The sequence below is a fragment of the Tursiops truncatus genome, chromosome 20, assembly GCF_011762595.2.
Source record: "Tursiops truncatus isolate mTurTru1 chromosome 20, mTurTru1.mat.Y, whole genome shotgun sequence".
Lineage (NCBI taxonomy): Eukaryota > Metazoa > Chordata > Mammalia > Artiodactyla > Delphinidae > Tursiops > Tursiops truncatus.
In genome coordinates, this window is record NC_047053.1 from 29,433,338 (window position 1) to 29,458,062 (window position 24,725).

Genomic DNA, 24,725 nt, shown 5'->3' on the forward strand with positions numbered 1-24,725 from the left:
AAATTCAGTGTCTAATAAGTTAAGCACCCAGAGACCAGTAATCTTTTATCAGTAATCAAAAGAAATACACACCCAGAATTTCAGCCAACTTCTAGGACAGCTGTATTAAGCAGATAAAATGCAAATACAAAAAAAGCTTACCTTGAGCTGGCCTAAGTACTGATGTGTTATATGTACTAATAGTATCTATTGAAGTTTTATTATGTGTAAGGCACTGCTCTGAAAGCACTTCACATTAAATCCTCACAATTGTGGGATATGTACTATCATCTCACATGTTTCAGGTGAGGAAATGGATATACAGAGATAATTGATTTGCCCATGATCATTTATGTGGCAAAACTAGGGCTAAACCCAGACATTTTGGCTCTTATGAGGAATCCACAGAACTAATTCTGGATAGCACTTGTAGTTTATAATCAGAGTTATACATTTGTACAGTAATTGTCTACTTGAATGAAGAAACCCTCTGTGTTCTCTAGGTTATGGGGACTCTGAAACACTATTTTTCACTTCAAAACTAAGAATGCAGTGTCTCACTTTTTTCTCTTGGCATGTTAATCCAAATTGGGGTGAGGAGGGGAGCAGAGGGAAAAGGAATCATTTTTTTATCATTTGTAAAATGTAATTCCAGGGCACTCCAGAGTTTTGGGTGTGCTGATTAACAGTAAATCTATTAATATTTACAGTCAGCCCTCCCCTCCATATCTGTGGTTTCCCATCCATATGAAGGACTTTCCAGCATCTGTGGATTTTTGGTATCTGCGAGGGGTCCTGAAACCAATCCCCAGTGGATACTGAGGGATGGACAACTGAACTTATTTTTTGGAATCTGAACTAGACTTACGTGTCAAGTCCTACAGTATTGCCACTTACAGACCAGTGTCCAAAATCTAGCCTGGAAACTAAACAAATTACACAGTTTGGGTGGCTTTCTTTAAAGGGGGAGCAGTTTTGTGCATGTGCCATTAGTGTTTTTTTTTAAAGGGAGAATGGAAATACATACTTTCATGTGTGCATAGGATATCCAAGATGGAAAAGTATCTCTAATTGCTAGGGGGAGAGAGGTATTACTGGAAACGTGGAGTGGGTGACTTTTCATAGTGTATATACCCTTTTGTATAGTATGAATTATTTGCCATGTACATGTAATAACTATTCAAAAAAAGTAATCCCTTTTCTTGGACCTAAGTTTATTGACTCCATATTCTTATTTTATAACAGCAAAATAAAAGTTCTTTGAAGTTTAAAAAAAAACACTTTATTATAGAAACTTCCAAGTATATCTCAAAATAGAATGTCCCCATCTTCAACAGTAGCAACACTTTGCCAATTGAGAGGATAAAAAATGTGGCCAGAATTCTGATATTGTTGTATATTTTCTGTAAATAGCTGCAAGTTTGGAGATGCTTATACGGTCTCTGAATTTATTAGTGGTTTCTTCTACAGTCTGTAATTCAGTTTCTGTGGTAGATAGCTCATACACCATCAGACCTTTATGATTGACTAGAATATCTTATGGCTAGTATGTGCTGTTTTGAAAATGAAATCTGTTTAAAAACATTACGGTGTTTTTTGGCTTTTTTTGTCTGCGCTGAGTGGCTTGCGGGATCCTAGTTCCCTGACCAGGGATCAAACCCGGGCCTCCATCAGTGGAAGTACGGAGTCCTAACCTCTGGACCACCAGGGAATTCCCTATGTTGTATTTTAAAGTTTTAATCTGTATGAATATTGCTAGACACAGTTATCTAGTATGTGTGGTAATGATCCTATTTTATGATCCTATTTTATATGATCCTTTTATGATCTTTTTATATGATCCTATTTTAAGAGTGCACCTAACCCAGAATTGTGATTAATGATGGTGACCTGTCCTATGACTGTTCTGGGATGTTTTCCTTTTGAACATATCCTAGGAAAATATGGGAAGAATTGGTGAGCGTTCTGGGCATTCTCACTGAAAAGTATCACCAGTAAGGAAAAATTCTTACTGACATTATTTGAAGAGAAGGGAGCAAATGTAACTTTCTGTTAACTGATAGGAATAGGTCACTTGAAGTTCTGTCACTTATCCTAACAACTGGGATAGGCTTTTTAGGAAGGAGAAGTTTCCTATTTAGTTGTATAAATGGGCATTACTTAAGTAGGCTCCTTAAAATGTCTAAATATGTGGATTGGTGAGAATTTGCCATCTACCTCTTGTTTAATTTTGTTTTTTAAATAAAGGGTGTATGTTTGTTTCACATGGAGTACATTCTTGATAGAGAAGACTAAAAATATATATATGCATAGCTTTCTTGGTAGAATGTGTTTAATGAGAAAAGAAAATAAGGATTACCTAAATTGTGAGGAGTACAGGAACCCCACCCGCTTTGAACCAGATCTTTGCCTTTTCTGCAAATAAAACAGCTCTGAGGCTGAAGGTCAGTGCTGAATTTTGACAACATGTGCCTTTCTTGCTGCATTTATCTGGAGATCTAGCTGGGAATAAGAAACACATATTTCTTGACTTACCTTTTTTCCTCCTCTTTGCTGCCTTTTCTAATAGTGTTTTCTTCTCTTACAGTTGTCTTGTACCTGCCTCTTATGTGGAGGGGTGAAAAGGAATCTGTTAGAATCATTTATGGGTTCAATTAGTAGTGTTTGTGGTCTGCATCCTTGTTTTACTTTTAATTTTACTGTTTGACTAACACTATTTGTTTTTACTTTCTCAGACATTGTAGGATTTAAGCTGTGACAGTTGGGACTCAAAATCGCCTTAGGTGAATGCTTGGTAGTGATTTAGAAGCATAGAATTCTTATTTTACAGAGTAGTCTAGAAGATAACTTGTTGCTTTTACATATATAGTTCTGGGAGCTCTAGGATCTACTGGAATATTTTTTTAATTATTGGAAAGGTAACTATCAATTAAGCTTAAGAGTCTGAGGACTGGTCTACTCAGAAAAACGAATGTACCCACCTCACGTGAAACTAGACGAACAATTTGGTTTGTACAAGGCTTCCTTTAAGCCCACACACAGTGTCTTCATATATTGTTGAGGACCACTTATATTTATCTTCCTCCATTAGTTCTGAAACTAAAAGTCACTAAAAGTTAAAGTTAGGAAGAAATTAAAATTGATAATTCATAAAGTTTTGTTGTAACCAAACTCATATATAAGTTACATATCTCACAGCTTGTGTATTTGCCTTGCACTGCAGCAGATACTTGAGCTTGTACAACTAGTTAATCTTCTACTTTATTACCATGTTTGTGGTAATAGTTAGACAATTGCTTGCCTCCTTGCCCTGGTATTCAGTGACTTAAGTTACTGTAACTATACTTCATAATTGGTTGTGCCTGCAGTCATTGAGGTATAAGAGGGAAGTGAAAGTAAAATGTAGTCTCTTAATCTTATGTTATATCTTTTTGAGATCCTGGTCTGGTTATAGTTAAGCACTATTGGCAGAAGAGTTTGACAAAAGAATTTAAGTTAAATACATTTAATTTGGCTCAGCCAGTCCACAAGAGAGTAGTGACAGTGATGGTCTCTGGGAAGGGAAATAGGCTATCTGGGGAACAAAGGCAGGAGGAAGACTTGATTTTTTTTTTGCTTCCTGCGCTTTTAAATTTTTGTTTGATTTTGTTCTATGTGAATTTGTTATCTATTGGAGGAAAGGAAAAAAACAAAAAACCCTAGGCTGGTCAAAGCTAAGAAAGCCTTCCGATAGCCTTTGAGTGGTACTTAGTCTATTATACTACATTTAGTCACTCAGAGAAATGACCCACTCTGGTAGAAGTCTTCTTTTAACAAGTGCCTTTTGTTCTTAATACACTTAACTAGTTTTCAAAGACCTGCTGTCTTTAGGTCCTATATATTCGCTTAGCAAATACTTTAATAGCTTCTGAGTACACAAAGCAAATCTGATTCCATTATTTTCCTTGTTAAAATCCTTAAGCTTCCTTTACCTATAGAATAAATTCAGAATTCTTACTGGGGTACATTTAGCTTATCAGTCTAGCCCTTGCTTATGTTTATAACCTTAATTCTCTACTCTGAAAGCCTTTCATAGTCTATGTTCCCAATGTTACAAAAGTACTTACAGTTCCCTTAGCAGACCACACTTTTGTATCTCTAGGCCTTAGCATTTGTTCTTCCTTCTGTTGAGCGTTCACGTTCATTCCCTTGCCTGTAGGCCTCCTTTGACAGGATCTCTTTTTCCTATCTTGGTTTTGGCACTTTTTGCAAAGTATTGTTTGTCTGCTCTGGCTAATCCAAGTTCCTTTAGACCAAGAACCCTGTGAAATTTTTAAATCTCTCATTTTATGCTGTAATTTAATTTTCAGATTCCTGAGGTCCAATGCATATGAACAGGTAACTACTAATTGCTAAAGGGGATTAGAGAGGACAGATGCAGTAGTTCAAAGATCTTAAACCAAGAAGCATTGATTACCTCAGGTCCCTTAACCCATAAAGGCTAGCTCTCAGATGTAGCTCTTTCCTTTATCTTTATATCTATTTATTCTGCCTCTTAGTTGTAAACAGAGGGTTATACATCTCAAGTTACAACTACAAGGTTATAACAAAACAATTGAATGCCATATTTGTTGGAAGAGAGAAGGTCCATTATAGTAATTGCCTCACTTGAATCAATGGAGTTGTCACTGTTGACCTTGAAGCAATAATGGTTAAGTGAGGATTTGTAATGATAACAATACATGAATATCAAGTCTTTCTAATTCGCTTTGTAATATGATTTATTAATATTTTTTGTTTTTTTCCCTCAGCTCCAAAACCTGGGTATAAACCCAGCAAACATCGGCTTCAGTACCCTGACTATGGAGTCAGACAAATTCATCTGCATTAGAGAGAAAGTAGGAGAGCAGGCCCAGGTGGTAATTATTGATATGAATGACCCAAGTAATCCAATTCGAAGACCAATTTCAGCAGACAGCGCCATCATGAATCCAGCCAGCAAAGTAATTGCACTAAAAGGTATAAAAAGATCGTGGGGTTTTTTTCTTAAAACTCTTTTCCATGTATAATTTATTCAAATACAATAATTAGGATCTATTTTTTTAGTATATTGATTAAATTTGGTTAAATAGATCTGCAAAGTTAAAGCTGTTACTGTATTTGATTTTTAACTACTTTCATGACTTACTAGGCATATTTCTGTGAGATGTCTTACTTTCTACGCATAAGATCTACTTGGAAAATTTTAAGTTTTAGATTAAATGAATTTAAATTTTATACCTACAGTGTGATAAGATTGTACTGAAAACATAACTCCATATACAGAAGACATAAGAAATTAGTGATTCATATTCTGGAATAAAATGTACTTTACTAATATTAGCACCTAAACATTGCAGAAGTTTGTTGTGATGATAAACTTGCTCTTCATGCTGTGCCTTTTTTATGCTTCAGGCTTGTGTTTCATTTAGATTATCAAGTTCTAAAAATGGCTTGAATTTACACTCATTTTTAAAAGTGTGTGTGTGTATAGGTGGGTATTAAATTTTTGGAATCAACGGTGTTAGAGTTTATTCAGACTAACTTTTTAATTGTCACAACAGGGAACTGTACAGCCTGTCAATCTAAACAGAGTTCAGAGAACCTCATACTCTCTGGGAGTCTATGTTAATTTTTTGCCTTTGAACTATAGACTGAGTGAAATTGACCGTTTAAAACGGGTTTTTAAGAGGGCTAGGTAACAAACTGGCTGAATCTGAAAGGCACATTTAATTGCCTGTTTTTTGCTTTGTCGTTTTTCTTCTCGGTTGTAGGAGGAAGAGTTCAGATTCCTAGTAATTTCTTGATAAATTTGTGGGTGACTTGTTAGAGGTGCTGAAGTATTTAAATAGACTTTTAAATACATTTTTTTCCCACATGATTTATACTTTGTATTTAGTAGTAACTCTGGTTGGAGATTAAATTGGTTGGCTGAGGGTCGGGGGGCAAGCATATTCAAACAAATAAGTCTCCATTACATATCCAAGATAGGAGTTGATCTCATCTCAAGGAAAGATGGTCCAGCTTTTACCTGGGATACTTGCTTTGTGGCAGTGATCTATTATTTGCTTCCATTAAACAATACATATTATACTTTAAGGTATTAAGCTCCCTTCAGCCTCCTTAAAGAATTTAAATTCAACTGCTTAGCAGCTCTCACACCTCTATTAAAAGGCCATCGTTTTAATTTTCTCAAAATTCTTTGCTATTTTTAATGTTATTGTTATTTTATCACATTTCTTAATGCTTTCTTATGTGTGCAGATGGTGAGTTATCTTAAATTAGATTGTATTAGTTATTGTCCTGTTCTATAAAAAGAATAAATTGAAATGATTTGTGCCTGTATGTCTACATTACAGAGTTAAGCTGTCATCCCTGCCCTCCTCCCGAAACCACCCCACCAACCCCTTTCATGTAAAGAATAAAATGTATAATTAACTAGGGGTTGGGGAAGACAGCAGAGGAAAGTACGTCATTCCCAAATACTGCTTCCCTCTGAATCCAGTTTCAAATCCCTTGGTTTCTTTTTATAAACAGGACTATAACTCTCACAATTGTTCAAGTCTGGTTGTGGTTTACATATTGTGTGGGATGGGAATAACATTCTTCGTTTTATGGAAGAAGCTTTTACCCATGTAGTAATTAGGAAGGGTCGTGGTACAAAGCTGTATGTTTTGTGTCCCGTCCCATCCCTCTCTCCACCCCCACTCTCACCCCCATACTATCTTATAATTTTTGTTCTTCAGGAGCCAGATTCTCTATGGCTCAGTAATGGAGTTTTCCTTAGTCTCCAAGGACTAATCTGAATTAGATAGCCTAGTGTCAGCCGTGGGCTTTTGACCTCTAGTCATTTAAACCAAATCACTTTTCGGACTGTGATGGATTTCACATTATAAGTACAAGCCTTTGCATCTGACTCAGTGAACTGTTAACATTCAAGGCAAATTTCATCCTTCTTTTACTAAATGTTTGCTGTCTTAATTGGATGAAGCTTGAATTTTGTTCTTAGCTCTAGTATATTAACATCTGAAACTGTCCTCCTTTGTCTCCCTCTCCTTTTCTCCAGCACCCCTACCTTCCCTTTGTATCTTAAACCAACTAAACGTAGCATGCACTTCTCTTATGTGCTAGTGGTACAAGGTAGAGTTGAAGTATATCCTCTTCCAAAGAGAAGTTTCCACGAGATTTAGTTGAATGGTGGGGGGGTGGGGGTGGGGCGGGGAAGGCTGCCTTTTAAAAAGTAGACATTTTCCCCATGTGCTTGAATCAGATTTGCTTTGTTCTGTGTACCTACCACTAACTCACTTTATGGGTAAGCATTCTTAATTAAGCATGAAGATTACAACTTGTTTTCCATTGTTAAGTGAGCTGTTCTTTAGACTCATTTTTAGTTGAGATTTAGAATTCTCTGGAAGTCATACTGTCTGTTTAAAATGTCTTGATTAGAGGTGATAGAGTTTTTGCGTCACAGTTAGGTGTAGACTACCCAGTTTCAGCTATCTCTTCAATGGTTGCTAGTCTGTCAGTGTGACTTCTGTAGTTGGTTATTAGTCTCATGATAGAACCATTTTGTTTGGCGGTTACAGATTTTGCTGCAGAGAGAGTCTAGTCTAGCTAGATATTAATTTATCCTGAACTTTGCTTTCTTAGTGATTCATAATTCTTAATTTTGTTTTTAGCTGGGAAAACTCTTCAGATATTTAACATTGAAATGAAAAGTAAAATGAAGGCCCATACCATGACCGATGATGTCACCTTCTGGAAATGGATCTCTTTGAATACGGTTGCTCTTGTTACGGACAATGCAGTTTATCATTGGAGTATGGAAGGAGAGTCTCAGCCGGTGAAAATGTTTGATCGTCATTCTAGCCTTGCAGGGTGCCAGATTATCAATTATCGTACTGATGCAAAGCAAAAGTGGTTACTTCTGACTGGCATATCTGCACAGGTAACATTTTTCTAGTTTTTAATAAAGAAAAGGTTTAGAGAATTAATGGGCTCAGAATGCAGTTTATTTTGAAATTAGGTTGTCTTTGCAAATCTGATTTATTTTGGAAGACTGTTTTTTTTTCCTTCCTTTTTTTTTGTTTTTAGGAAATAGAGGTTGCTGGCTTAATGCTTTTATACTAACATACAGTTCAGAGTACTCTTACCAAGGTGTTTTTAGGTCTTATTTGCAGGTTGAGTGGATAATGAGTTCCTGTATGAATGATTTGGAATTTATTGTGGATATTTACTGCAAAATGAGTACTCCTATATCTTTCTTTTTTTAAAGATAGTGTAAAGAGATGGTTGTATATGAGGCACATTTTAAACATTCATGTTAACGCTTTAATAAGAGAGTGTTTGCAGCTAAATTTTAAATTAAGAGGTATCAAATCTACATTGAGAGACTAACAAGGAATTGTAAATTCTTGTAAGGCATTCTAGTTATTTCAGTAGCTGTTGAATCTGGGAGTTATTGGGTCCCCAAACTTTATTCTGCTTGATCTTTTGTAGCAAAATCGTGTGGTAGGAGCTATGCAGTTATATTCTGTAGATAGGAAAGTGTCTCAGCCCATTGAAGGACATGCGGCTAGCTTCGCACAGTTTAAGATGGAAGGAAATGCAGAAGAATCGACGTTATTTTGTTTTGCAGTACGGGGTCAAGCTGGAGGGAAGGTAAGTTTTGCCTTTGGAAATTGTTTTAGTGAGAACTTATCTTTTTTGTTTTTCTGTTACTAATTAATTTGTTACCTAATTTCAAAATAGTCTTCTCCCTTTCTTGCTAATTTGTTTTTAACATTCAGATTTGTGGTGACTTAATTTGTTTCAATTCTGTTTCTAGTGATACTTGTCCAAAATGAATGTTCTTTAACAACTTATTTGTATCAGCTGTTTATAGTAAGACTTTATTTTCATTGCCTTTACCAAAGGCCTTAATTTGATGTTTTTCAACTTTACTGTGCATAAGAATCACTAGGGTGGCTAAAATGTACATTTGTGTGCCTTCCATCTAGAGAGTCTGATTCAGTAAGTGGAGCTCATAATGTGCATTTTAAAAGCTCTAGGTGACTAGATAGAATGTGGACCACAATTTCAGTACCATTGCCTTAAATCAGAGCTTCTCAACGCTGACTATACATTGAAATCACCTGGACAAATTGAAGTACTTTGTAAGGTTCTTAGTTTCAGACAACAGAAACAGGGTGTGGTTGATTAGAGCATAAAAAATTGAATGAAAGGATAATGGATAGTTTTCAATAGCTAGGAAGGTTAAGAACCAAGCTTGGAAAATTAGGAGGAATAAGGGAGAATGGGCAGCAGCCAAAAGTCCTGACACAGAACTCTGCGGACCTGCTGCTGCTATGATTGCACTGCTGGATGCCACAGTTAGCACTGCTGCCCCTGGAAACTCAGTTTGACTGCTTTTGTCATTGCCATAGCAGAATCTCTGAAGTCTTAATATTTTTCCATGCTAAGTAGTTTTTAAAAATCAAGACAGAGATTGCCTAAAATATGGTAATCAATAGCCTTTAAGCTGGATGGCTAGTCATCCTAGTTAAGGATGAGACCACCCTAATAACTTTCATATGGTTATATATCTTGGAAACGGAATTATTTATTGTTTTAGTCCATTCTTGACATGACTAAGCAAAATATATAATACTCTTTCATTGACATTATTTGCTTTCTCTTGCCTCGCTCACTGATGTGAAGCATCGGACATTTAAAATCAGAATGTTCTCATCCAAATTTGTGAGGTGTATGTGATTAGAGCGACAACTCAGCCAGCTTAAGTGCATACTTACCTAAAGTGCATACTTTAGAGTAGGTGTGGGCAGAGAAGAATTTAACAACTTAAGTTAGATTTCTATTTGGAAAAACTAAATTATAATCAAAAGCCCTTTTGTGGATATTGTTTCACCATTCTTAATTTAAAGTAGATTGAGGTGTGATTGAGCTATTCAACCGACTTTTTAAAATTTTTATCTTGAAATAATACATATTATTCATAGGAAGCTGCAAAGACAGTACAGAGAAATCCCATGCCCTTTACCTAGTTTACCCCAAAGGTTACATAGCGATGTAGTACAGTAGATAAACCAGAAGTTGACATTGGTTCAATTGTGTCATTTTATCATGAATAGATTCAAGGTACATACTATTCCGTCACCACAAAGATTTCCCTCTTGCTACCCCTTTACAGTCACAACCACTTACCTCTCCCTTACCATCTTTAACTCCTGAAAATCACTAATACTCTCCATTACTAGAATTTTGTCTCTTCAAGAATGCTATGTAGGGCTTCCTTGGTGGCGCAGTGGTTGAGAGTCCACCTGCCAATGCAGGGGACGTGGGTTCGTGCCCTGGTCCGGGGGGATCCCGCGTGCCGCGGAGCGGCTGGGCCCGTGAGCCATGGCCTCTGGGCCTGCGCGTCCGGAGCCTGTGCTCCGCGGCGGGAGAGGCCACAGCAGTGAGAGGCCCGCGTACCGCAAAAAAAAAAAAAAAAAAGAATGCTATGTAAATAGAATCATATAGTATGTGATCTTCTGAGAGTGCCTTTTTTGTGTGTGTTCTCACGGGGCACAGTGTCCGTGAACGTTCATTTTATTACTGAGGAGTTCCATGGTATGGTTGTACCATATAGTTTAATGTTCACCTATCATAGGACATTTTGGTTGTTTTTAGTTTGGGGCTACAAATAAAGCTGCTATGGTCCTTTTAGCATTTGATCATAAGTTTTATTTTCTTTTGAACAGCTACATATCATTGAAGTTGGCACACCACCTACAGGGAACCAACCCTTTCCAAAGAAGGCAGTGGATGTTTTCTTTCCTCCAGAAGCACAAAATGACTTTCCTGTTGCAATGCAGGTATTTTAAGCAAAAGAAATGAACTTAAAATCTCTCCTCTTAACACAATTCAAAAACTACAACTGATAGTCAATATAATTTAAGTGGTACCTTTACTCAAAAATAGTTTGTTAGTGAAACTTTGTAAAGTAATACTCTTTCTTTAATGTAATATATAAATTGGGTTATCCCAGGTTGTTCAATATGATGTTTTTCTCTTTTATCTTATACAATTTATTAATATTCTTGTGTTTTATGTAAGAGCTTGGGATATCCCATATTTGAATTTGCTGTAAAAATGAGGAAACCATAAATACTAGCTTTTAATTTTTCATGTAAGCCTCTTGTCAAAGTTCTAGAATTTCACCATCTCTAAAATGGAATTGGACTAAATTTTCTGTTTATAGATTCATTATTTTACTGAACTGTTGATTTTCTTTATACAGATCAGTGAAAAGCATGACGTAGTATTCTTGATTACTAAGTATGGTTATATCCACCTGTATGATCTTGAGACTGGTACCTGCATCTACATGAATAGAATCAGTGGAGAAACAATCTTTGTCACTGCACCTCATGAAGCCACAGCTGGAATAATTGGAGTAAACAGAAAGGGACAAGTAAGGAAACCTTGAAATTAAATTAAGTGATAAAATAAAATAGCACTTATTAGTGTTAGCTTTTTTCAAAAAGTAAATGGTAACTTTGGATGTCAGAAAATAATATATACCTAAAAATGCAGAAGCATATGATAACAGTCTCTCTTTAACACTGTCTCAGAGAAACTATTTGGCATACAGTATAGCCACCTAGGATTGTGTGTGTGTCTCTATTATCAAGAGAAGTAACTCTTCATGCAAAGAAACTAGTAGGGTCACATTTGACAGACTGTGTACTTTTTTTTTTGGCTGCACCTTGCGGCCTGTGGGATCTTAGTTACCTGTCCAGGGATTGAAGCCGGACTCCAGCAGTGAAAGCGCCAAGTCCTAACCACTGGACCAACGGGAATTCCGAGATTGTATACTTTTTATAGGGGTTTTCTTCCTATGATCTCTCTAAGACAAATTATCAACTACAAGGAAAAGAATTCTTCTTACATCTTTTTCCCTACCTCTTTAATTATTACTAAATGTTTAATGTTGGAAGGTGATATGTTACAGTAGCTATGATATGTTCAGTGAGGGTACTTGAAAAGTTATCCAATTAGGGAGTATATTAGCTGTTCTGAATTTGTCACATTTGACATACCTCCTCATACCACCTAACACAAGTGATCCTTTTTCTGTGTTTTAGTGTTTTAGTGTAATTTAAAATATACCAGGAAGTATCTTTTTCCCTAAAAAAAAAAATGGTTAAATTTTCAAAAACAGTACTGTTACTGGCCTTGCCTTTTACTAGTTTTCCTCCAAATTAGTATTTTCCCTAGATGGTAAGCAAAAGAAGTAGATAGGTTTTTTCTCCTTTATTCTGTTAATTTCCAGAAAATGGTATGTATATGAAGAGAGAAATACTCTAGAGAAAGAGAGTCTTCCCCTACTTACGCATCCTCTCCCTCAATTCCACAGCTGGTTAGGTGCTTCTGCTCTATGTCCCCAGATCTTAGGTAGCCCTCTTCATGGCACTTACCACAATGAATTACAGTTGTTTCAGTCACTATTCTCCCTTAGGAAAGGGGCTTTTCTTTGTTTAATTGTATTTCTACACCAGTCAGTGTCTGGCACAAAAGCTACTTTAAAAATTTAGTAGCGTTCATCTATTCAGTTGCATGTGTCTCTCTTGGAAAAATCAAGAATGAATGGGTCTTTTGGTGAACTAGGTTAGTGATAATTTTATAATGATAAATTTGTTAAGCCAGAGACTACTGTTTTTTGGGGTTTTTTTTGAGACTATTATTTGAACTAAAGTATCTTGCATAATTTTACCATATATATTTAATATTCATAACTTTAATTCTGGGAACTTACTGATTGTTTTCCTCCCCTTCCCCCCACAAATTTTCTGTGCCAGCTGCTTTGAATAAGAAGGTGAATGTTTACAGTAACCTTTAGGCTTCAGGGCTTTACTCTTTTGATCAGAGCCAACCAACTATAGCTGGACCTATGCCCTGAAGGAATGAGTGTGTGGTTTCTGTTGGTTGAAAAATCAAAAGTGATCAAGATGACATTGTTGCCAATATCTAGCTTACATTCTGAACTTGGTAGAACAGAGTACTTTAGAAGGTACAGGAACCTTCTTTGTCCCCTGTAGATCTTAAGTACTGGTTTCTAGAAATCTGCTAGTACAGTCTAAAAGTAGGATAAAGATGAAACTGGTTTGGTGTTTGGGGAAGACTACAGAAAGTATAGTTAGAAGCGGGTTTGTTCATCTCCCTTATTTTTCCTAGGAGGTAAGTATTAAATTAAAGATGGGTGGAATGCAAATGACTATAAAGAAAGTAATTCTTCCTTTTTTTAAAAGGTGTGTCTTAATACGGAGTAGAGTGACACATTGCAGATATAAGATGTCCTAAGCTTTTGGCGATGGGGGTCAGATCTGTAGAAATGAAAGAATTTCGGAGGTTAAAATTTTTTTACTTTCCTCAAAAGGAATAATAGAACAGGCAAATCGATATTACCTATCTGTTTGGTTATTGAGTTCTCATTTATTTAACAAATATTAAGCATTTACTTTGTGCTAAACACTGCCTGGTGCTAATAATACAATTAAACAAAGATAAGTCCCTTTCCTTATGTGGAATAGTGACTGAGAAACACTTAGATGAGAAATAATAGTATGAGAACTGCTGTTAGGGGTAATATAAGTAGTTTACTGGGATGTATACCCGCTCTGGTGTTGGGGAGAGGAATGGATGCATAGTGAAGGGCTCCCTTTCTCTTTGGCAATTGACAGGAATTCAGCTTTTAAGCAGTGTTCTGTGACTTATTAGGAGGACTGAGGGTAGATAATTGTTCTTCAAAAAGAAGCAATTAGAAGTTCCTCTTCACTGGTGCCACATTTATTAAGTACCTACTGTATACCTTGCAGTATATAAGGTGCCTGAGGATTCAGTGGTCCTCCCCTCATTGAGTATATAATCTGGACTCTGGGAATGTAAATGTAATTAACATTACTGAAAAATACTAGAGTTAGAAGGAATGTACCTTAAACTTCTTCCAGGTGAACTCATACCATGTTAAGAATGAATGAATGGTAGCAAAGCAGTTAGAGTTTGGACAGTATGAAGTGGGGAGTTATTTATATTATAAGATGGCCATATTTTAGGAACCCGCAATAGCTTAGTACCCTTTAGTCTTTTCTGCCCTCTTTTTTTTTCTTTTTTTCTTTTTTTTAATGGCAATAAGAAAGCAGCTGTCACAGTTTTATTACCTTTGTGACTCAGTAGTCATCAGCTCTAAATGGATTTGGTTTCACTGATGCTCACATGAACACATTGCAGCTATTCATTAGATCTTAAATTGCAGGTTCTCTCAGTATGTGTGGAAGAAGAAAACATAATTCCTTATATCACCAATGTCCTACAAAATCCTGATTTGGCCCTGAGAATGGCTGTACGTAACAACTTGGCTGGTGCTGAAGAACTCTTTGCCCGGAAATTTAATGCTCTTTTTGCCCAGGGAAATTACTCAGAGGCAGCAAAGGTGGCTGCTAATGCACCAAAGGTAAATAGTTATGAAAGTGAAGTTGCCATGATTGGATTAATGCTAATATGCTCTATTTCTAATACTGTTAGTTAGAACTAGAACCAGCTTTCCACAGAGAAACTAACCTTTTTTAGGATGTGTTTTCCAGTAGAATGAGTTACTTGTCAGTACCTCTAGATTTAATTACTTTACTGTGCTCTAGATTTCAGTAGCTTTTTAAAACCCAGGATGTCAGAATGATATATAGATCTAACAAGCTGTGATTTACATAGATGTAATACTGTTTAGTTACTCAGTTGTTATACTGTTTGATCTTATCTGTGATAGCTACTGATTTTATTTCTAAGAGTTGAAAATTAAACAAATCCTGTCCAATTTATGGTAGGAAGAGTTGTCTCAGGTTGAGCTGAATTTATCCTCATCACCTTTGTATTATGTTGGACTGAATTAACACCTTACTCCCTGAGCAGTGTAATGAAATTTCCACTTAACCTAATGTGAACCTGGAATAATATCTAGTTGTAACTATTATTGTCTTACACATTGACATTATTATAATTAGGTTGGTATGTTCCTGATTCAGGATAATCTCATAACATTGAACCAGAAGTGTGACTGAATCTTTACTATTCAATATATTGAAGATTTGAGGTTTGGTTTTAGTAGATGGAATCATGCCTTTAAAATTGACTTAAGAGACCCATGGAGTTATTAGTGTGATGTTGGATCATCTTTAAAAGGAGTCTGTAACATTTCTGTTTCTTAAAGGGAATCCTTCGTACCCCAGACACCATCCGTCGGTTCCAGAGTGTCCCAGCTCAGCCAGGTCAAACTTCTCCCCTACTTCAGTACTTTGGAATCCTTTTGGACCAGGGCCAGCTAAACAAATATGAATCCTTAGAACTGTGTAGGCCTGTACTTCAGCAAGGGCGGAAACAGCTTTTGGAGAAATGGTTAAAAGAAGATAAGGTATATTAACTTCTGTTAACATATTTTTGCTTTGATTAAATACTATATGTTAGCAAGTTAAAAACATAGGCTGTGCCAGAACGTCTCCATCCATTATTTATTGCTTGTAGGAATAGAACAAGAATAAACATTGCATGAGATGCATAAACTTGTTTCCTTTTGAAAATGTATTTATTTTGTGGCATGTTGAGGGTAGGATATCTATTTTAAAATGGAATCCAGGATTACTTGCTTGGTGGTTAAAACTACTAATCTGGAAGCAAATTGCTATCCTTTTGCTTTAGGAAAAGCTTAGTGTGAGATGCTTTGCGCATTCATATTTGTCAACGTATGTAACACTCACTTGGACCTAAGAATGTATTCCTTTCTCCCACATCCCACACTTGATATGCCCAGTAGTTTCAACCATACAACATCATATCTTTTCTTGTAGAACTTCCCAGGTATCAAAACTGTGATATTTGCTGCTAGTAACCATGTTTGGGTGTGCAAGGGAAACATGTTATATAAAACGTTGGCTCGGAAATACGTTAACAAGACAGCAGGGTTGTCTAATTAGCAGTTATACAGATTCCCAAAGAGATTTCACAGAATGTTAATTGGCATTACATGAAAAAATATTTAACTTAGTTTCTTGAAATTATTTAACTATAAATCTTTAAAAACTGTTGTTAACCAGCTTTCTTTACTGTAAGATTTCTCTATGCCTTTTAAATTCACTCAGTACTTACTAATTTCTTTTTACATAGAGTATCTAATGGTATTATGTTTTCTGGAGCACATTATGGTAAATGTGGCTTATTTGTAAGGCAACTAACAAGTTTAAACAATCCTTTAGTGGTATTATTCCTTTCATACCACCATAGAAAGCCTTTCTCCACAAAGTGGCAATATTGAATTGCCATGTCTTATGCCAGTGTCAAGAACTGAGGTGGTACTCTTTATAGCACTCTGAGTAGTGAATAACTTTTAATGTTAGACCTTTTGGCTTTAGTGTTATGTTGGTTATATTTTTACATTACTAATTGTAAGTCCTTGTTTCTTGACCCAGCTTCTGGCAGTCTTATAGGATATTGGAGGATAGTACTTCGGAGTTGGGATGCTTGGACAGGAGTCTGCTGAAGAATAGTTACTAGCCACATAGCGAGTATTTGAGGTCCATCCTAATTGCTTAAGATAAGGGAGGATGGGAACAACGAAGGTAACTGAGTTGACCAATATAAGTGTGAAAGCTTTTTGGGTATCATTACCTTTTTTGGCGAATGGTCACATAGAATTCATTTGTGGTAAAAAGGACACTGGTCAACTCTTCATTAGTTAGCGTGTTTGGTTGAGAGGTGTAGACTCTGAGAGAACTTCTCATTGAATGTCGGTGATAATCATAGAAAATCAACTCTAGTATATAAAGCAGAACTCTTTTAGAGAAGCTGCTTTCCAGATTGGGCAGCTGACTAAGGCAGGTTGAATAGTACAGAGGAGGGTATCTGCATGTATACCACCTAAAAATTCTAAAATTTTTATCTGTTTGACCTCTTGAAATTAATGTCCTGCTTTATAACCTTAAATCCAAAAATCAAGAAGATAATGAAGCTTAGATCCTTCAGACATACAGATTATACCCTAATTTTAGTAATGGTCTTTATGGTAAGCCTCATCTGGCTCCTTGAATATCAGATTTTCATTTCATAACATTACATTAGGAGCTGCATTATTCTTGAAAAATTAAGACCATGTGGGTCTGATATCTGAATACTCTCAATAGTTAGAGGAGCAAGATTCTGCTTTTTAAGTATTTATATTCCTAACAAGGTAATTGGTAGTATCTGTACATGTGAAGTCTTGGTGGGTTTTTATCCTTGATTAAGTAGAATGTGTGGAGAATTCTGAGTTATTGCTGTGAATACAAAATCAAGAGTCTTGGGCTTCCCTGGTGGCGCAGTGGTTAAGAGTCCGCCTGCCAATGCAGGGGACACAAGTTCGAGCCCTGGTCCGGGAAGATCCCATATGCCGTGGAGCAACTAAGCCCGTGTGCCACAACTACTGAGCCTGCACTCTAGAGCCCACGAGCCACAACTACTGAAGCCCGTGCGCCTAGAACTCGTGCTCCGTAATAGGAGAAGCCACCTCAATGAGAAGCCCGTGCTCCACAACGAAGAGTAGCCCCTGCTCTTCGCAACTAGAGAAAGCCTGCACGTGGCAACGAAGACAACACAGCCAAAAATAAATACATTAATTAATTAATTAATTAATTAAAAAATCAAGAGTCTTTATAACCACAACCCCTGCATATTTATAATACATTCTGGGACAACTGAGAAACTAAGTGCCTGTCATGTTAGTTTTTATTTATATTGGAAGTAGTGTCAATTGCTGATTTATACAGCAGCTCATGGCTTACTAAACAGTCTCTTTTTCCTTTGGACAGCTGGAATGCTCTGAAGAACTGGGAGACCTTGTGAAATCTGTGGACCCTACATTGGCACTTAGTGTGTACCTAAGGGCTAATGTGCCAAATAAAGTCATTCAGTGCTTTGCAGAAACAGGTCAAGTCCAGAAGATTGTTTTATATGCTAAAAAAGTGAGTTCAATGAAACAGATTCTCCACATAAATTCATTAAAACATTAAGAGAGAAATTAGCTTATAGTAACTCTCAGTGACTTTAATAGTGAATTTCCTTAAATATTTATAATTACTTGGAAAAGTATAAAAATGCTGTTATGGCTCGCATATAGAATTACACTTCAAAAATGGAGACAGTTACTCTTGCATGGCTTATAGAATTTAAGCTGCTAGGGCATGTTTAACCTGTTAGAACAGATTTTTTTGGTGGTCAATGAGACTGAATAAGCCAATTATAAAAATGTATAGCTATTTGTTCAAATATGTTATCACCAAGGTGTCTATTTGTCTTGTATAAACCAAGATCAAATTGAGCATCTAAGTTAAAACTGAATTTGTATTTTCACCATTAGCTCTGTCTGTAGTAGCAAGATTCTATTGCAGAAAAAGCCTTTAAATGATATAAAAATGGAACTTTGTAGCAGGGCTTAAGTTTTTTGTCTCTTTGTAGGTTGGATATACTCCAGACTGGATCTTTCTGCTGAGAAATGTTATGCGAATCAGTCCAGATCAGGGGCAGCAGTTTGCTCAAATGTTAGTTCAGGATGAAGAACCTCTTGCTGATATCACACAGGTAAAGGAGTTAAAATGTATTTTGTAGAAGTATAGAGAATGGGGGAGATCTGAGTTTAAACAACTTTGGAGAAGAATGGGTTAACTTTTTTATCTGTAGAAATTAGAGCTGTGTTGATCTACATGGATAAACCTTAAGTACGTTACCAAAAAAGCAAGTTGCAGAAGAGTGGACAGTCAGATACCATCTATATACAGTTCTAAAACATGCAGAACAAATACCATCTCATTTAGAGTGGTATATGTGTTAAAAATATGAAAAATATATGGGAATAATAAAACACAAAGGATAGCCGCTGCCACTAGGTGAAGGGAGAGGGAAGAGATGCATATATGAAGTGGGAGTCACAGACTCTTTCATTTTTATGCTTTTGTATATTTTAAATAGTTCATCAGGGAATTCCCTGGCGGTCCAGTGGTTAGGAGTCCGTGCTTCCACCACACGGGGTACGGGTTCGATCCCTGGTCGGGGAACTAAGGTCCTGCATGCCGTGTGGCGTGGCATGCATGCATGCATGCATGCATCAATCAATCAGTCATCAAAATTTTAAATCTATCAATTTATATTCTGCTATTATATAGTATCTTGAAATATTTTGTGGTTGTTTTTACTAGAACTAAAAGTAACTCCAGAAGACAAAAACTTACTCTTAAATTATGACGTTATGCTGTCCAAATAATATTCTTTAAATCTGGGATTTGATCTGGCAGTGTTTTATATGTGAAGAAAGAGATAATGTTTCATTTCCTTTCATTTACATATATTGTCAACAGTATCATAAAGCAGCTTTTAAGTATCTTAAAACAATTTCCTTTAAATCTTTTTTTTGCAGATTGTCGATGTGTTTATGGAATACAATCTAATTCAGCAGTGTACTGCATTCTTGCTTGATGCACTGAAGAATAATCGCCCATCTGAAGGTCCTTTACAGACAAGGTTGCTTGAGATGAACCTTATGCATGCACCTCAAGTACGTGTTTTCATGCTTTCTAGGCATGTTTCCAACACTGCTTTTGTAGTTATTCAGAGCTTCTTAGATTATTTGAAGCTACTGACATGCCTGTTCCTCATTTTAGAAAATTTAGCTAACATTCTTTTGTACTTTCTCTCCTTTACCAATTAATTCACTGTTGAATCTTAATATGTAATCTGCATATGGAGTTACTGATATAAATGGAGTAGTAAAAAAAGCTCATCCTTTTTATGGTTTTATAGGTCGCAGATGCTATTCTAGGGAATCAGATGTTCACGCATTATGACCGGGCTCATATCGCTCAGCTGTGTGAGAAGGCGGGCCTCCTGCAGCGTGCTTTAGAACACTTCACTGACTTATATGATATAAAGCGTGCAGTTGTTCATACCCATCTTCTTAACCCTGAGGTATTTTAGGCTCTTACCTAACTATTAGTTATGATTAATTGGTATACCGAAAATGTGTTTGTGTTACTGAATGATAGTAATTTCATACCACCATTAGGTTTAACATTGTTTCATTTATTTATTTACTTATTTATTTTGTCCTCTAGTGGTTAGTGAATTACTTTGGGTCCTTATCAGTAGAAGACTCCCTGGAATGCCTCAGAGCCATGCTATCTGCCAATATTCGTCAGAATCTACAGATCTGTGTGCAAGTGGCTTCTAAGTATCACGAACAACTGTCCACTCAGTCTCTGATTGAACTTTTTGAATCTTTCAAGAGTTTTGAAGGTAATTAGGAGTTTGAGTTGTTTTAAATTATTTAAGGTAGCCAAGAGGGTTATTGTTAAACGGACAGTGTCATAGGCTATATGGACTTGTCATAGGCTGTTGGAAATTCTTTCTACAAGCTTACTTTGATGGGATATTTTAAGTCGTCTTATTCAGTAACTATTGTCAGGCATATTCTATACCAGGTTCTATACCAGGTTCCAGGGACATGCGGTGAAGAAGACTGTCTGCATGGATATTTTATAGGTGAATTAAAGGCAAAATTTTAAGATACAAATATATGTAGTAGCTTTGTCATAATTGTATAAGATGAAAATACTAATGATCAGGTATGTAATGATTGTGTTTATATTGTCTGACTCTTATAATGGCAAACGATTCTAGCCAAGGAAATTTTGTGACTTGTCCCTGTAGCAGGTTTTCTCAACCTCAGCGATACAGACATATTGGGCTGGATAATTTGTTGTGTTGGGGGGTACATTTTTGTATGCATGCAGGATATTTAGCAGCATTGCTGGCTTCAGTCCACTGGATGCCAGGAGCATCAGCTCCACCAATTGTGACCACTAAAATGTCTCCAGACCTTGCTCAATGTCTCCTGGGAAGAAAACCATCTTGCCCCCAGTTGAGAACCACTGTTGTGCTGAGTTTTTTTTTTTTTTTTTTTTTATTGCGGTACGCGGGCCTCTCCCGTTGCGGAGCACAGGCTCCGGACGTGCAGGCTCAGCGGCCATGGCTCACGGGCCCAGCCGCTCCACGGCTTGTGGGATCTTCCTGGACCGGGGCACGAACCTGTGTCCCCTGCGTCGGCAGGTGGACTCTCAACCACTGCGCCACCAGGGAAGCCCTATGCTGAGTATTAATGTAATCACTGTTGGTGGCTTTTAGGTTCATTAGCTAAATATCTGGTCTCTACTTACCTTTTCTTCCCTCTTCTTGTAGTACTGCTCTAGACAGAAGGAATAAGCGATTCCTACTAGTTTTCTTAATTTTTTCAGTTTCTGTGTTAACTGTGCACTACATTTATACTGTTCGTTCAGTACAGTAGCCACTAGCCACATGTAGCTATGTAAATTTAAAATAATTAAAAATTTAGTTCTTCAGTCACACTAGCTACATTTCAGGTGCTCAATAGCCACGTGTGGTTAGTGGCTACTGTATTAGATAGTGTAGATATAGAATATTTGCATCATTGCAGAAAATTCTGTTGAATGGCACTGCATTAAATTCTTTTTAAGCTACTTTTGTGTGTTTCCTATTAACTGCGTATAGAGAAACACCTGCTATAGTGGACTTCATTTAAAATTTCTCATATGGAATATGGTATGATAATTAGCTTTGATATTAAATAGCTGTCACCTATTTCTCAACTACTAGAAAACATTGAATTTTCTGTTCTGTAGGGATTAAAGTACAAATCCATTTATTGAACTGATTAGTGGACTATTTAATATTCTTATTGAGCTTTTTGAGCAACCAGTTTTTATTTGGGACTATTCAGTATAACTGTGGGGGTTTTTGCTGGTTTTTTAAATTGAGGTATAATTGACATAATGTTTTTTAATTGCTTAAGTATTTTTCAGGTCTGTCGTTCTCAAAGGTACACCTGTGCTTAATTTCAATTATTTGTTTCTTTAAGGTCTTTTTTATTTTCTGGGATCCATTGTTAACTTTAGTCAGGACCCAGATGTGCACTTTAAATATATTCAGGCAGCTTGCAAGACAGGGCAGATCAAAGAAGTAGAAAGAATCTGCAGAGAAAGCAACTGCTATGATCCTGAGCGAGTCAAGAATTTTCTCAAGGTAAGAGTAATGCATTTTCTGGTCGGGTTGAAGATCGGCAGTTCTGCAAAGGCTTGCTCACAGTTTTAAAATATTTTTTTCCCCTAAAAGTGAAATTCTTAGCATTCTCAAATTGTATGCTGAATTATTTCTTCCAAATTTAATATTCTGTGGTTTCCTTTGAAATAAGGAAGGAAATTGGTAAGTAATACTTAAAAATGACCATCTGTTTAAATGAAGAGGAAAATAACACTATCTCTAAGGCATTTCCTTTCTTTCACTTTAATTTTAGAAGAAAATTTTTGAAAAGTGATTGTAGATGCTCAGTGTTTAGAATATCATTTAGGCTCTTTTTGAATATTAAGATCAGCTTGCCCTCAGTGTTATTTTAAGGGGCCTGTATTATATGCAAAGGGTTCTGTTGTGTAAAGGACATAGGTTAATCTCTGTCGTTGATTAGCCTAACTCTAGAAACTAAATATTAATCATGTGTAATTCATAAATTGAAGGTACAATTGAACAAAAAAACCCTCAGCTTTGTGACACGAATTTGGTTATGGAGAAGTAAGAACTGCCTGTGTTGGAATGAAGAGTAATTGTTTGAAGATTCTTAGACCTTTACAGCATACCTGAGGGCAGTTAATTTTTGTTTAATGGTTAACTTAACTTTACCTTTATTCTCATACCTACTAATTACTTTGTGAGGAAGGTAAGACTTTAAAATTGGTAGTCGTTTATAAAAATTAGGAAAACTACAGAACATTCAGATCCCCCCAAAATACATATTTACGTATTTTACATTTATATTAAAAATATATTAAATGATTCCAGAGATTGTATATAAAGTTCTTAAGTATTTTTTTCGTCTGGAAGAATTTTAGATTGAAACTAAAACCAAAATGTTCATTGTGCAATTTAGTAGGAAAGAACAGGCTTTTCTTACTCCTACACTGATCATTTTTAGATAATCTATAGTTGTTTTAGCTGATTCTTCTTCTGAAGAACTTAATACCTAGATTAAATAGCTAAACCCCTAGGTGTTTTAGTGTAATGATGTAGTTAAAGTGCTGAAGTTGCCCTATGTTTTATATTAAAAGATAAACATTCCCCAGAAGTATAGCTTTATAATGTCTTGGCCATCATGAATATTCTGAGGAGCCTGGCTAGTATATGTTTGAACCCATGACTTCCTGGTGTCAGAAAAAAAACGTCCAAATGAGAAAGATTTGATACTCTATGCTTGACTAGTGTACCCATAACACCAGTCCAGTTCCTCCTTTGAGTGACAGTACTGTTTCCTTTTTTTAAAAATACTACCAGATCCACACTGATTTGTTTTCATTAAGCTCTCAGCTTTTATGCTTCAATTGTAATTTCTTGAGCATTGGGTTGTAATATTTGAGTTGTCATATATATGTAAAGCAGGACTAAGTTAACTATTTTTACCTAATTATGATGACCTTGAGCTTCATAAAAAACCCTCAGGAAACTAGGATGTGGCCGTCTTACATTGCTTATTCCATGAGATCTAATTAGATGAGGAATCCCCCTCCATACTTGTGAATTGGATACAAGTCTAATAGAGGAGAGTGGATGTGAATTATGGGCTTTTGAAAAGTCAGACATGGTTCAAATTCCTTTTCTTTCTATAAAGCTGTTAACCTCAGGCCAGTTAACTAAGGTGCCTCAGCCTTGGTTTCTTCAACCACAAGCTGTGTTTATCAAGTACCTTGTATGCCATAGGTGTTCAAGTGATAACCGTGGTTAATAAGCTGTGTTGGTGGGCCTTGGAAATAAGGTATTGTCAGCCTTTCTAGCAGGCAAGTTTTGTTTCTTTTTGGTTTTAAGTTATTCCTGACTCCTTGAAGGAATTTTAATACCAGCCTGAGTTAGAGGAAAAAACCTAGTCTCTTATCATTAAATAATCTGAGATGGGAGCTCAGTGCTAATATGCTACTATTGGATATTCAGCCTTTCACCCCAGTAATGAGAATGAACATACTAAACCATTTACTCACTTTCCTTATTGATCTGTAGTTTGTAGCAGGTTGCTACATTTCATCATCACTGTTATTAAACTTCATTTTGGAGTTACTAGCTGTATTATAACTGGTGTTGTATGCAAACTGTGATAATAAGAAAAATACTTCTCTGAATCTAACCTTGAACATTAGACAAGTGCCAATTACATGCTAGCCACCAGGAATACAGAGGTTGATAGAATATGAATTCTCCTTTAGAGTAACCTGTAAGCAGGATGAAATAGTGTCAGTAGCATTATTTGGCTCGTGCCCTAACCTTGTGGAACTGTAGCCTTGCATAGAAAATGTAAAACTGTTCTTTAGACCCATGCCTCTTGCTACCTTTGATCTTATTTTCCAGGTTTTGTTTCAACCTCACTGGCCTGCTTGCTATTCTTGGAACTCCCCAAACCCTCTGCTGCCCCAGGGCCTTTGCTTGTGCCCTTTCCCACTTACCTCTCAGACCTTCATGACCTGCTCCCTTACCTTCTTTCAGATTTCCAGTCAAATGTCACGAGAAAGGATGTCTCAGATTACCCTGTCTAAAATAAAATCTATTCCAGTTCCATCCTCACTTCC

General features: G+C 36.4%; 1 protein-coding gene across 4 annotated transcripts in view; it reads left to right on the forward strand.

Moving 5' to 3' along the window:
- Positions 1-24,725, forward strand: part of CLTC (clathrin heavy chain) — a 66,167-nt gene that overhangs the window by 15,237 nt on the left and 26,205 nt on the right. For all 4 annotated transcript variants that reach the window (XM_073797566.1, XM_033846650.2, XM_073797565.1 and 1 more), the window contains exons 2-14: positions 4,770-4,977; positions 7,677-7,945; positions 8,497-8,658; positions 10,740-10,853; positions 11,279-11,452; positions 14,294-14,491; positions 15,242-15,442; positions 17,868-18,020; positions 18,514-18,636; positions 19,469-19,606; positions 19,852-20,016; positions 20,163-20,343; positions 21,983-22,146. In XM_073797566.1, coding sequence (XP_073653667.1) covers positions 4,770-4,977; positions 7,677-7,945; positions 8,497-8,658; positions 10,740-10,853; positions 11,279-11,452; positions 14,294-14,491; positions 15,242-15,442; positions 17,868-18,020; positions 18,514-18,636; positions 19,469-19,606; positions 19,852-20,016; positions 20,163-20,343; positions 21,983-22,146 — 2,250 coding nt within the window. The remainder of the gene's footprint in view (positions 1-4,769; positions 4,978-7,676; positions 7,946-8,496; positions 8,659-10,739; positions 10,854-11,278; positions 11,453-14,293; positions 14,492-15,241; positions 15,443-17,867; positions 18,021-18,513; positions 18,637-19,468; positions 19,607-19,851; positions 20,017-20,162; positions 20,344-21,982; positions 22,147-24,725) is intronic.